The sequence below is a fragment of the Carassius gibelio genome, chromosome B11 (genome assembly GCF_023724105.1).
Source record: "Carassius gibelio isolate Cgi1373 ecotype wild population from Czech Republic chromosome B11, carGib1.2-hapl.c, whole genome shotgun sequence".
Lineage (NCBI taxonomy): Eukaryota > Metazoa > Chordata > Actinopteri > Cypriniformes > Cyprinidae > Carassius > Carassius gibelio.
In genome coordinates, this window is record NC_068406.1 from 24,271,164 (window position 1) to 24,285,643 (window position 14,480).

Below are 14,480 nucleotides of genomic sequence, written 5' to 3' on the forward strand. Positions count from 1 at the left end.
GGCGGCGCCGTTACGGGAGCTGAAGGAGCGTTCGGAGCAGGCACTGGATGCATCGCTGTTGGCGTCGTCATCCGAGTACATCCCGGGAGATTCGTAACGCCGGCGCATCGGCCTCCGCTGAAGCACAGAGATTAGTTACAAACACTACATACAGTATACACTACCAAGAGACTATCAAGATCAGTATATTAGAATGATTTCTGAAGATCATGTGACACTAGAGACTGCAGTAATGATGCTGAAAATACAGCTGCGCATCACAGAAATAAATTTAAATTTTCAAATGTTCACAAAGAAAACCGTTCTTTTAAACGGTAATATTTAAGTTTTTACTGTAATTTTGAGAATATATATATATTTGAGAAAATTAAGGCTTTTTTGCATTATGACCTTCATTTCATGCCAAATAAAAACACACTGAAATATTTTATATATGATATTATACGTTTGAATGAAATGCCACAGACATGATTGGATTATTAAAGAAACGATGATGGAGATTTTGAGAAGGAAAACACACTATGAGTTGTCCATAAATAAACTACCTTGGTCCTGGAGTCTCCTAAAAGCTGCAGGGTTTCCAGGCAAATGCAGAGGGAAAGTAAAGACAAAGACATCAGGAATATGACGACAGATGATAATCAGACTGGAGATGGAGGACGTGATTCTCACCAGAGCGTCTGCCACGGCCGCCTCCACCTCTGTGCCCGTGTTCAAGATCCGCATGGCCTGATGGATGAGTCCGAAGCGATCTGACACAGAGAGAGACGGAGAAAGATCAGTAACCACACACAACAACAGCAATGCTCAGAAGAACCAAACACAGTCGGTCACTGCATGCTTTTCATTCATCAGCATCACAGCACACAACCGTAAATACACAGACTGATCTGACTGAAAACATGCAAGAAAACAAGTTACAGAAAACGGATGAACTGTGAGAAATTAAAAGTCAAAACCACAGTAAAACTCTCAAAATTAAACACAAACATGCAACGGGGCCCAACAGTCAGAAATAATGCTGAAATTGCATGATTCAGATTTAAATGATTAATGACTCAAATCTGGGAAAAAAGCCTGTAAATGAACCTGTAAATAAAGTTTAAGGATTATGAATGAATGCATTAATTATATTAATGTATACATAAATACAGAGCAAATGCATAAATATTAAAATATTTATTACAAATATTAAACGCAAACTAAAAACTTTAGCTGAAATAAAAAAAAGAAAAACTTTTTGTTTATAAATTTTATTCCAGCTAAATAATTTTAAATTCTTAATTAGCTTAATGTGAAAGTAATAAAATAAGTAAATTTATAACTGAAATAAAAACTATAAAACTAAAAAACTAAAACTAATAGAAATGACAAAAACAGATTACAAAAATACTAACATTTTACCTAAAATTAAAAAATTTTACCTAAAGTTTTAAGTAATTTATATTATTAATAAAAAATGATATTGATCTGTATATGAACTTACATATAAATGTATGTATATTCACTTACTGTATGTATGAATAAAAATAATAATAATACAAATGTTATGCGGTTAACGTCATTTTTAATTAAAAAATAAATTATATCATATTAGAAAAGTACAAAATATAAATTACTACACTTTTGGACCCCACTGAATATTAAAATTATATCATGGCAAATGATACACACATATTTATTTATTCACACAAATAAAAACTCCACACAATAATCCATGAAACAAAACAAAATAAATAAAAAAATATAAAAAAGAAAATTATAATAATAATACAATAAAATAAAATACATATACAAAAAATTATAAAAAAAATAAAAAGCAAAATGCATACTAAACTTTGACAAGGCTGTAAGCAAATTTTGGAAATGGCATAAGGGAGAAATAACAAAATATGCCAATAATCTCAAAATCCACAAACATCATCTGATTAACTAGCCCGTCATGTTTTAAGACATAAATGTTTAAAACAATAAAAAAATCACAATAGAAAAAAGCACAAACATACAGCAAGCATAAATGAAACAAAAAGATACAGAGGTGCACAATAACCGTCCAGTTCACATCCAGGAAAACTGTGAAGTGTTAAAGCGTCATCAATGACAGTGAATGCAGAGATGGTCTCTGGAGCCATCCGTGTGTTCGAGCACATCTCACATGAGTCTAAATCTGCTAAAACTCGCTCTAAACCTGGATGTGACTGACAGATACACTTCTGAACAGGTTCGGCATGAAAAAACTGATGATCTGGATTCTGGTGCCGTGACCCGGACTCATGCAATCACCTGTCTGCAGGACATCGCCAGCCATCAGCGCACTGGTGGAGCGAGAGTATCTGTGGGATGCTGGGAAGGATCAGGTCACACACATTTCAGAAACAAAATCTCATTTTACTAGTTACACGTTACAATTTATTCTTTTGGTTCATTAACACACTCGCAAAGACAAAGAGTTCAATAAAGAGAAGTTATAGGAAATAAATATATGAAATTATCAGATTAGTTTTCTTATGTAATAAGATGCAGTAAATGTTGTTTTGTGTGTTGTTGTTATATTGGTGCATTTAAATGAAAGTGATAAAAAATTCCATAAATAATAACCAGGTTTATTATAATGAACTAAACCTAAAACTAAAACAATAAAAAACAATTTTCGTTAATTGAAATAAATAATAAAAAACATAAAAATTATAATTTGTCATACTAATAATTGAAATAATAATAATGAATTAGGGCTGTGCAAAAAATCGAATGTGATTTTCTTGCACATCTCATCAGTAAAGACGCTCCTTTAATTAGAAATATTATCTCCTGTGTTAAGATCAGGGTTGCCAGGTTTTCACAACAAATCCTTCCCTGTTGCTTCTCAAAACTAGTCCAAAAATAATTGCGATTCCAGGAGGTTCCCAGATAAAAAAAATTGCTTCACGGGGTTAAGATATACATTTTGTTTTTTGGCATGGTTGTCTTGGTAAAATTCACATTTTAGGGGCTAAATATCACGTTATTGGTATTGGGGTTGCTTCGAACCGCGGACATGAAAAACAACCGCAGACTTGGCAACACTGGTTCAGGGTGAGCGGCAGTTACTACACAGAGCCGTAGTCTACTGACAACTAACACAAAATCGCTTTCAAAATCGACAAAGAATCGGCTACGATTTTAAAATCGATTTTGTGTAGATTGTCAGTGAATTACGGCTCTGTGTATTAAATGCCAACCAATGTTGCCAAGTCTGTGGTTGTTTTTCATGTCCGCGGGTCAAAGCGACAATACCAATAACGTGATATTTAACCCCTAAAATGCGAATTTTACCAAGGCAACCATGCCATAAAACAAAGCGTATATTTTAACCCCGGGAAGCAATTTTTTATTGGGGAACCTCCTGGAAACGCGATTTTGGCTAGTTTTGGACTAGTTTTGAGAAGGAACTGGGCAGGATTTGTTGTGAAAACCTGGAAACCATGATCTGAACACACGTGCTGGAGATAATACTTCTAATTACAGGAGCGTCTTTACTGATGAGATGTGCATGAAAATCGCATTCGATTATTTGCACAGCCCTATAATGAATAATAATTTTACTTTCCCATTTAAGAAAGACCAAAAAAAAATAGAACAAAATATGTAAAATATACAAATAATAAAATTAATATATAAAATATAATACAAAAAATACTATTATACTATATTGTATATTATACAAATAATATAATTTAATGCAATTTTATTTCACAAGGCAGTTGACAAGGCAAATATTCTTATTTATCTAAATTTGATCTAAAACTTTAACTAAATTGAAAATGAATTTTAAAATAAAAACTAATTAAAAATACAGATTAAAACTATAATAGTCTCTCAATGATAACAGTGATATTGACCTGTATGTGAATATCATCAAAAGGCAAAAATTTTTTTGCATATATATATTTTTAGTCATATCATTCAGTCCTAATGTTTCATGGGAAATTAAAGGTGAAAGTGAAACATTTAAATCCAAACTCCTTAAAGCAAACCCGTTCATAGCTGAAGTGTGAGTAAAGTCGTGTACAAGAGTCTGGTCTGGTTCGGTCCGGTCTGGTTTTAGGCTCTTACCCAGCGGACTGAACCCTCGAGCTGGACTGGTGTCTCTGCTGCTCTCCCGACTGGTGTCACGACTACAGCCCTGACTCATGCTGGGCCGCGGGATACGACTGGCCCGCACTGACACACACACACACACACACACACACACACGGCAGGAGTCAGAAGAGGAGAAACGTCCAGGTAGAATGAGACCGTGAGGAAGACGTGACAGCAGAAATAGTAACAGATCAGAGGGCGAAGTGCAGCTTAAAACATGATATTAAAATTTCAAATTAAACTTTCCCTTTCAAAACAATAAAAATTATAAAAAATAAAATGCAAATAATAATAATAAATATAATAATACCTATTGTTATTAGCAGTAGTAGAGATATAGTATATTTTGTTATATTTTTAACCATGCAATTTTACTTTGAAAGGAACAAACAAACAAAACCAATAGAAATAAAAATCAACCAAATGTTAACAACCAAATAACAAAACAAGAACAACAGTTTTCAAATGGTGAAGTGCAACTTAAAACATATTTAAATTCAACTCCCCCTTCCATGATAATCATACAAATATGGCATAACATATTTAAAAAATATTATAATAATATAAAATAATAACAAATCATATAAAATAAATAATAATTTAAATTTAAATCCAAATTCCTCTGGATCTTAATGAATGAATATATATATAATATGCTCAACCAAACATAATTAACAAAAGAGAAAAGAACAACAGTCAAATAAAAAAAGAAGATCAACAAAGCTTTCAGCTCAGTTACAAACAATCACATGTTTATAGCTGAAAGAAAATAAAGAAGAGAACAGTCCAGACCTAGACAAACTTTTAGTTATCTGCAGTAAATAGATTTCAACCACAATGACAATAAAATGAACACAAACAGAGAGAAGAACAGCCGCAGCGTATCGACTGGATCACATGAATGACAGGGACATGAAGCACTGCTCACATTGATCACAGACTGCACCAGGTCACATGGATGATAGGCCGTTCAGTGCTTACTAGTTTTTTTGCACAGTTTTAACCCATTCACTTCATAACTAAAGAAAAATAAAGCATACTGTGTGATGAGAAGAAGTTGTTGGACATCATTTGAAATACAGATCTCAGTGTTTAAAGGGGTCCCTATATGCCCCTTTTTACAAGATGTAATATAAGTCTCATATGTCCCCTCTATGTGATGGTACCAAAATCACTTTCCAGAACATTTTCGTTCACCGTTCCTGGCTGGTGAACCACCCTACAATTATAAAGATCCACCCACTCCTTATTTTTTAATCTCCATTAAAGGAGACATAGTATTCCCTTTTTTACAAGATATATAATATAAGTCTCAGGTGTCCCCAGAATGTATCTGTAAAGTTTCAGCACAAAATACCCCACAGATCATTTATTATATTATTTTGAAAATGCATATATTGAGTGGAAGCAGAAACAGTTTTTGTGCGTGCCTCTTTAAATTCAGCATGATTTCAGCATGATAATCAAAACCAAACAGATGTTTTTTTTATCAGAGTATCTGAGGAAGGAGCTGTAAAGGCACTGCTGTATTCTGGAAAAGGGGCGGGGAGCTGCAGCTCATTCGCATTTAAAGAGACACGCATGAAAATAGGGATTTTCAAAATAAAATAATCAATTATCTGTGGGATATTTTGAGCTAAATCTTTACAGATGCATTCTGGGGACACCTAAGACTTATATTACATCTTGTAAAAAGGGGAATAATATGCCTCCTTTAATGGAGATTAAAAAAAATAATGAGTGGGTGGATTTTTATCATTGTAGGGTGGTTCACCAGCCAGGAACAGTGAAAGAAAATGTTCTGGAAAGTGATTTTGTTACCATCACAAAGAGGCACAAAATCACTTTCCAGAACATTTTCATTGACCGTTCCTAGCAGGAATTTTCATTCACCGTTCCTATCTTGATTCCCCGACAATTTTCCAGCAACAGCTAAAAACTAATCTCTTATTTGAACAATGCTTGAAACATACTATAACGAGAGCTTCCTGTGTCTATTTGCCTCTTTAAGATGAATCGCTTGATGTTTTCCCCAATTGTAAGTCACCCTGGATAAAAGCGTCTGCTAAATTTATAAATATAAAAGTGTTCACACACTGGATTTTGCATAATAGGAGCCCTTTTAATATCCAACATAAAGTTGCATCTACTAGGCGAACAGTTGTAAATATCTTACCGTCTCGCGCACGGCTGGGGCTCGTCTCTCGGCTGCAGCCTTGACTGCGGGGGATCTTACAGCGTTTGTCTGACGGCGCTCCAGAGGATCCGGCGGATCGAGGGATTCTCATGGAAGAGCGAGCCAAGAGCTTCCCAGGTGAACTAGAGCGGCTGCCCGCTGTAAGAGAGATACGCTTAACTTAAACGTGTTATGTGACTTGATTTAATGTCAGTTTTACTGTAAATACTCTATATGTCTAGAGTTCATCAATACAAGCGGATGGGAGCAGCACATGCATCAGACACATAAACAGAGGCTGGCTGTGTAAGGCAGAGACCGTCCACTCGTACAATGATAAATAGAGAAAACATAAGACTTAAAAAAGCAAGCTTCGGTTTTGCCGATTAATCGGCACAGATAGTTGATAGTTCGACAGTTTTATGGGTTGCGTCCTGCCTTGGAAGATATGTATAAAAATGCATGTAATTTTAATGCTATGGCCTTGTGTATATATATTTAAAGATGGCCATCTTTAAGCATGACTGTTGAAATTAAATGCTAATACTTATAATAAGACTAACAATAAGAGTCCATTTCTAGCATTAATGGAAACCGTAGACGTATTGTTCCTTGTTAGAGAGTGTTCATTTTTAACATTCACTATTACTAATAGGTTACATTTTTTAATTTTAAAGTTTCTTTTAACATTAGCAAACTATGAGATAACTTTAATTATCCATATAATAAATAATATATATATAAATATATTTATTCGTTTACAAAGTATGGTTCAGTATTGCTACTGCTTTTCTTTAAAAAATAGTCAACTATTTTAGTTTTCTTTCAGTATATATTTTAAAAACTATGGGTTGATTAATTGGTATCAGCCAGCGTGGTCCAACCTAGCTATCGTTATCGGTAAAGACCACTATCGGTCGACCTCTACAGTTTATTATTATATTTTCAATACATTTAAAAGACCATTTACAAAATAGTATTGGTTTAGAAATTAGGCTTTGTTGTTACAGCCAGAAAGTGTTTTTGCATGAATTCAGTTTAAGATTCACATTAAATGTTGGCCTTGTTATTGTTATTCCTGAAACATTACTGAGACATATTTTCAACCAACAAATTTTGGTCTTTCTCACTTTAAACAGATGGAGCTGAATGCTCAGAAAAAAACATATTTTTACTATAATTTATATCTATTAGAGTTTCTTATTAACATTTTAAATTGGCTTTTTAATTTTAAATTTTTAGTAATGTGCTTTTGTCTTTTTTATATTTATATTTCTGAATATGTTTAATTTATTTTTAAAACATAACATTTTTACATGATCAGTTTTAGCTTAATTTTTAGTAAATGTGTTATGTAAATAAAATAGAAAAATGTCCATACTTCTTTTTGGTTTTAACTTAATTCTTCGTAATTTTCTAAAACATCAACTTATTTCAGTTAGTTGCAAAGCAATATTTCAACATTTTAATAATTTTTTGTTATTTAATATTTATATTTTAGTTTAGCTTTATTTCAATTAACAAATAAATATTTAATAGGTTTTAGTATAAGTTAACAATTACTATACTCGCCGAATATAACTAAGCACGGTACCAAGATGGATGCTGAGTGAACTGGCTCGCCTTAAATTGACTTGACAAAAAACATAAATATAACAGCAAAATCATAATAATAACACATTTGGAATCAATTGCATCAGTACAGTGGATCATGCGTTCATGACAGGACGCATGCAGACATCAATCCGTGTTTTTTTTTACTCCGTACCATGAGTTTTACCCCCCACCGGATTAGCTGATCTGGATCCTTGATGCAAGACAGTGAAGAGAAACTACATTACCCATGAGTCCATGCATCAGCATGAACTTCAGCTGATCTAAAGCATGCTGATATTTAAGATTCGGCACAGGAAGAGAGATGTAGTTCACATCTCTTCAGTAAGAGGGATGTCAACGAAAACACACAAGAGCCACATTATACTGGAGTATAATGTATATTACAGGGCAGCAAATTATATTACAGCATACCGTACATCTCTTGATCAAGGTTTATCATTTGTTTAAAGGTACAAAACACTGCCATCAGACATGAAAGTCCTTTTTTTGGTGAACTAACCTTTTAATTGTCTCTAATAGATTTGTATTATTTTTGTGTAAAGATATTTGATTGACAAACATGAATCCCTATGTAGGACAGCTGAACAGGATGATGTAACCAAAAACTCACGCTGTGATTGGGACACAGCTTTGGCTCGGCTCCGCCCCCTACTGTCAGTCACAGAAGCTCCGCCCCCAACTGCCGTCTCTGAACTCTGTCGTCTGGTTCGCACACGACCTGCAAAAGGACAGAGAAAAAAAAATAAAGAACCGTAAAATTATGAATGAACAGAAAAAATATTTTAGTAAGAAAAAAAAACATTTATTTTAATATTTATTTAATAAGCACTTATTTTTATACATTTATATTTTTAATATATAAAAATTGAATATTAAGTTATTAGTATGAATATTTATAACTGAAATATGAATTAAGGAATATCTATATAAAACAAGTAAAAATGACAGAAGCACATAAAAGGACAAAAAAATTAACTGAAAACAAAAAGAATAATTACATAAAGATTTTTTTTATTAAGAATAATTAAAATAAAGCTAAAATAAAATATAAATATTAGACGAAAAACGAACATTTTGAAATGCTATCTTTTCAAAAAGAACAAAAATTACTGAAATAAAATGAAATATAAATATTAGATGAAAAAAATAACATTTTGAAATGTTGGCTTTGTAACAAATTATGAAGTGTTTAAATAATTATTTAAATTAATATGCACATTTTAACAAATAATATACATTACATTTACAAATAAAAACTATTTAATATAATTAAAAAAAAAAATATATATATATATATATATATATATATATATATATATATATATATATATATAAACATAATATTACAAATGCATTTATTAAATAATTTCATGTTTTTAAGTAAACTTATATTTTATTCAAACATACATAAATGGACATTACTTATTGCACAATTAATTTAACAGTGCAATCTGAGGCATAAATGCACAAAAACCTAAATACAAAACCCAAACACAAGGCTTATACTCAACAAACCCAAACCGAACACAGATGCTGTGAAGACTCATGCTGACTGACATGATGAACATGTTCAAATCACTTTCATATTTATATAAATGCTGGAGAATGTTGTATCACTTCTTCATTATTTATAAAATGATCCACATTGGCCAATGAACTGGACCCGACTTCTGTGTGCATCTCAAACAGACTGACGACATTTCAACACAAACGGCACGGAGCGATAGAGACAGAGCAGAACAATGAGACACACACATCTTACCCTCCACATTACCAGCCGCATCTTTGAGCAAATAAGAGCAGAAGTACGACAGAAGACAACAGCATCAGCTCGTGTTAGAGAAAACGGTTTGGGAGCATGCAGGAGTGTATTATTCATCAAAACCCCATGAATCTGTCCAAATTCATGCTTGGAATAGATTCTGATGCCTGATTTAAAAGCTTGGTTATGTTATCCTGATACATAAATATATTTATGCAAACAATGTAAATATAGTCAAGATCAAACAGAAGTCAAAAACAGATATAGTTTGTCTGGGAATTGTCGACAACACAGCATCTTTCTGTTGTCATGCATAGAATAATATATATAGTAATAAATGTATACAATTGAACAATTCAACATTACTTAATTCACTTTTATATTTTAAAAAAAGGGGCTAAAACATGGCATTAAAATTATCGTGTGTAGCCACTTTACGGAAGGTGTGCTAGTTCTACAAGTAAATTGAATCAAAATTTGATAATTTCTAACCTCATTAAATAATGAGAAAGCATAATAAAAAAATAATTAAATGTAATTATTTATACGTTATTTATTTAAATATAAATAGTAAAAACATGTTCAAAGTTAATGTACTTTATTAGTTAAAATATAAATATATATTTATATATAAAGTGTATTATTATTTAAATAATAATTAAAATATCTTAAAGAGTTCTTAAATTTCATTGTTATCGGGTTGTTTGTTGTTTCAACAAAAATTATAATTAAAAAATACATATAATATACAGTATATAAACGGTTAAATATCATTTTAAATTTACAAATTACATTTATTTACACTGAACTAAATTATAAACGCAACACTTGTGTTTTTATCCCCATTTTTCATGAGTTGAACTCAAAGATCTAAGTCTTTTTCTATGAACACAAAAGGCAGATTTCTCTCAAATATTGTTGACAAATCTGTCTAAATCTGTGTTCGTGAGCACTTCTTCATCCACCTCACAGGTGTGGTATATAAAGATGCTGATTAGACAGCATGATTATTGCTGGCCACAATAAAAGGCCATTCTAAAATGTGCATTAACAGCACAGACACATGAAAAATGGGGCCTTAAATTTCACACAATCACATCATTATGCGATTGTTTGGCTCTTTACATCAGTATTTACTCTGATTACTGTTCTCCGCTGTTATAAACATGTAAGTATGGGTTGTTTTACCCAGAGAGGCGTAGGAACCAGGCGGCAGTGCCGCTGCTGAGCTGAAGGGGGCAGTAGCAGCAACGGCTGGCATTCTGTTTTTGGCACTAGCCACGGCGTTAACGTCCACATCACTGCGCGATCGCTGGAGAGAGCCGGACGAAGAGGATGCACGAGAACTCACCCCTTTAGCTGAGAGAAACCCAGAGAAAATTATAAATGTTTACGCCACGTATTAAATGAAACTCTAGTATCAGCATAAACATACATCTATGGAAACCGTTTCCTCACTTGCATATGAATAAAATAAAAAATTTAACAAGTAATTGCAAGTTTACATCTCGCAACTCTGACTTTTTTTGAGGAAGAAAAAAGACTGATATGTTCTCAGATTTGTGTGGGGGAAAAAGTCAGTATCTCAGAATTGTGAAGTTATATCTCACAATTATGAGTTTTTTCTCGCTATTGCGAGATTATATTACATAACTCTGAGGAAATAAATTCAGTTGTCAGTTTTCTCAGAATTGCAACTTTATTTCTCAGAACTCCGATGTTATATCTCACAATTGTGTTTTTTCTCACTATTGCGAATTTATATCATGCAATTCTGAGAAAAGTAATAACTCGCAATTGCAAGAAAAAATGTCAGAATTGTGAAATTAAAACTCGCAATTACGTTTTTAATTTTTTGTTCAGTGGTGAAAACAGGAATTCATATACATCCATACTGCAATTTTACAAAATTATTTTTTTTACATGAAAAAAAACTAAATTCTCACTTTTGCTCAAGTTGCTCCCGACAGGTGTTTTAACAGACAGCGGCCGACTACGAAACAAAATCAGAGTATGAAAACTTTCGAGATTCGAGAGTGAAAGCTCATTTACACACTAACGAGTCTTAATTGAGAGCGTTTCTCACTTGAGGCTCTCCTGCGAGCTGGAGGACGAGCGGTCGGACTGCGGCAGAGACATAATGCTGTCCGAGCTCTTCAGGTGAGACTGCAGCGCTTTCTGATAGGTCAGTTCCAGCGCCTGAAACAGATGCTCCGCCTCCTTACTGAAGTGGGCGTGGAAACCCCAGTAACATCTACAAAACATTGATTCTGATTAAAGCTGCTGGTCAACATCATCTCACTGCAATCAACTCAATGCTCCAGTTATCAGTGTGAAGGCATAACATATAAATGACCATTCTGATATCACCCAATATTTATTGTATTAGCATCAGTACAATTACACTGATATTAGAGTTATATATATATATATATATATATATATATATATATATATATATATATAAAATGTATTTTAATTTAAATAATAACTAATAAACATTAATGGCATGGACACCAACAAAATAAATAATAAAAATAAGCACTACATTTTATATAATAATAACCTCATTATTAGATTTTTTTGGCTCTCTACAATGATTATACTTTAAAAAAAACACTAAAACAAAAATTTAAATGAAAATATAAACAAAACAACGTATATTTATATATATATATATATATATATATATATATATATATATATATATATATATATATATATATATATATATATATATACAAGATACAAAATTTAAATAAAATATAATATATAATATATAAAATTTAAATGTAATATAATTTATAGATATTTAAAAATAAAATCAATAATAAAAATGGCGAATTTTAGGCTTAAACTAAAATTACAAAAAAAAAAAGAAAACAGAAATTCAAAATTGAAATCATTCAAAATGTTAACCAAAACTATTAAACTAAATAAAATAAAACATGACAAAACTAAAACCTAATAAAATATAAACAGACATATTAATAAAATTACTATTAAAAATGACAAATAAAATCACTAAAACAGACAAATCTAAACATTATGAAAACTATGACAGTAAATGATACTAAAATAAAGCTGATTGTAATCTTTCCATGCATACATTTTTCCCAAAATCAGCTCATTTAGGTTTGCATTTCAGTTTTGTACATTGAGTAAATGAGTAAAATGTCTGTATCAGTGAATCCCTCCAGTGTTAAGAGGATTTGGATTTCAACAATCATGTTATCATTATCAGTATTTTTATTACACACAAACAAAGAACCACTCACTTCCTAGCGACTGATCTGGCCTCAGAGTCAGCATCGTGAACTCCTTTCTTAATGGTTTCTATCAGGACAGCGACGTGCCTGAAGAGACAAGAGGAGAAAAACTGTGAGTCCATTCAGAGGCTCTGCCAAACTCCACCACAGCAGAACATGAGCTGGAATCAATCAATCACTGAAACCCGATTCTCCATCCATTAACCGGGAAGTGCTGGCGAAGGCGAGGTGACATTGCCATGGACAACATGTGTGGGTTCATCAAGGACGTCAGCCTGATGCTAAGTGTCTATGCGCTCATGAAGACCTGATCTCATCTGTGAGACCCTTTCTGAGATGAGACATGGACACTAGATCCTCTCCTGAGGATCCAGACTGTCACTCTGTCATCGGGTTTCATAAATGGAGCTTTCCATCTGCTCAAAGTCAAGAGTGAAGCCACTCTGAAACGGTCAATTGTCAAGCTATTTAAAAAAGTAGGTCACCCATAAATCATCCTCAGATCATACAAGATCAGGATGGGTTTGTTTCTGCATCAGGTTTGGAGAAATGTAGCATTGCATCAGTGTCTCATCAATGGATGCTCTGTAGTGAATGGGTGCCGTCAGAACGAGAGTCTGATAAAAACATCACAATAATCCGCAGCACTGCAATAACATCTGGAGAAGACATGTTGTGGATTACTGTGATGTTTTTAATCAGCTGTTAGACTCTCATTCTGACGGCACCCATTCACTACAGAGCATCCATTGATGAGACACTGATGCAATGCTACATTTCTCCAAACCTGATGCAGAAACAAACTAGCATGACTTGAATTTGAGAACATGTACAGCACATTTTAGTTTTGGGTGAACTATTCCTTTAATATAGGTAAATCACAACTACACTGACAGATACTCACAAAAAGTAGCAGTTTTGTGAACTGGATCAAAAAATTGACTCAAGAGAGCCAGCTCATTTCATTAAACTGAAAGAGTTTAACCAAACAGTTTGGTGAAAATATGGAACAGAGCAACAAACTACATCATTCAAAACATTTCGTTTGGGGTCTCACAGAGGTTTGGAGTAAATGGTGAACTGTTGCTTTAATTCTCACCTCTCGAGAGAATTAGTCTGCCACTCCTGAAGCAGAAGGTCTAAAAACTCATAACAGCGTCTGCAAGTCAGAGCAAATATTTCCTGTTAAGATCAGAGCGACTCAAATCAGAGAGGACATGTCATTTCACACATGTGTGAGTGTGTGTGTGTGTGTGTGTGTGTGTGTGAGAGAAAGACAGAGAGAGTGTGTGTGTGTAAGAGAGAGAGTATGTGTGTGTGCGTGTGTGTATGTGTGTGCATGTTCTCACCGTCTGACGGCCACTGATTTGGAAGTGCAGTTGATGGTCATGATAGGAATCAGACGTGGATAGTGAGTGTGCTGAAGCAGAAACAAACAAACGATTCAATCCCAGCAGCTGAGTCCTTAGCCATCATCAAGAATCGGCTAAAAACACAACCCTTCCATCTTTTTTTGACCCTATAATGATGACCCTCT

The 14,480-nt window shown here is 33.1% G+C and overlaps 1 protein-coding gene across 1 annotated transcript in view; it reads right to left on the bottom strand.

Moving 5' to 3' along the window:
• The window catches only part of LOC127968360 (CLIP-associating protein 1-B), a 63,096-nt gene that overhangs the window by 20,760 nt on the left and 27,856 nt on the right, over positions 1-14,480 (bottom strand). The window contains exons 14-26 of the mRNA XM_052569527.1: positions 14,293-14,363; positions 14,043-14,102; positions 12,953-13,030; positions 11,761-11,928; positions 11,621-11,667; positions 10,863-11,033; positions 8,523-8,630; positions 6,296-6,454; positions 4,093-4,200; positions 2,284-2,343; positions 673-752; positions 546-569; positions 1-117 (exon numbers count right to left, since the gene is read on the bottom strand). The exon at positions 1-117 is cut by the window's left edge and continues 128 nt beyond it. Of these exons, the coding sequence (XP_052425487.1) occupies positions 1-117; positions 546-569; positions 673-752; positions 2,284-2,343; positions 4,093-4,200; positions 6,296-6,454; positions 8,523-8,630; positions 10,863-11,033; positions 11,621-11,667; positions 11,761-11,928; positions 12,953-13,030; positions 14,043-14,102; positions 14,293-14,363 (1,251 nt within the window). The remainder of the gene's footprint in view (positions 118-545; positions 570-672; positions 753-2,283; positions 2,344-4,092; positions 4,201-6,295; positions 6,455-8,522; positions 8,631-10,862; positions 11,034-11,620; positions 11,668-11,760; positions 11,929-12,952; positions 13,031-14,042; positions 14,103-14,292; positions 14,364-14,480) is intronic.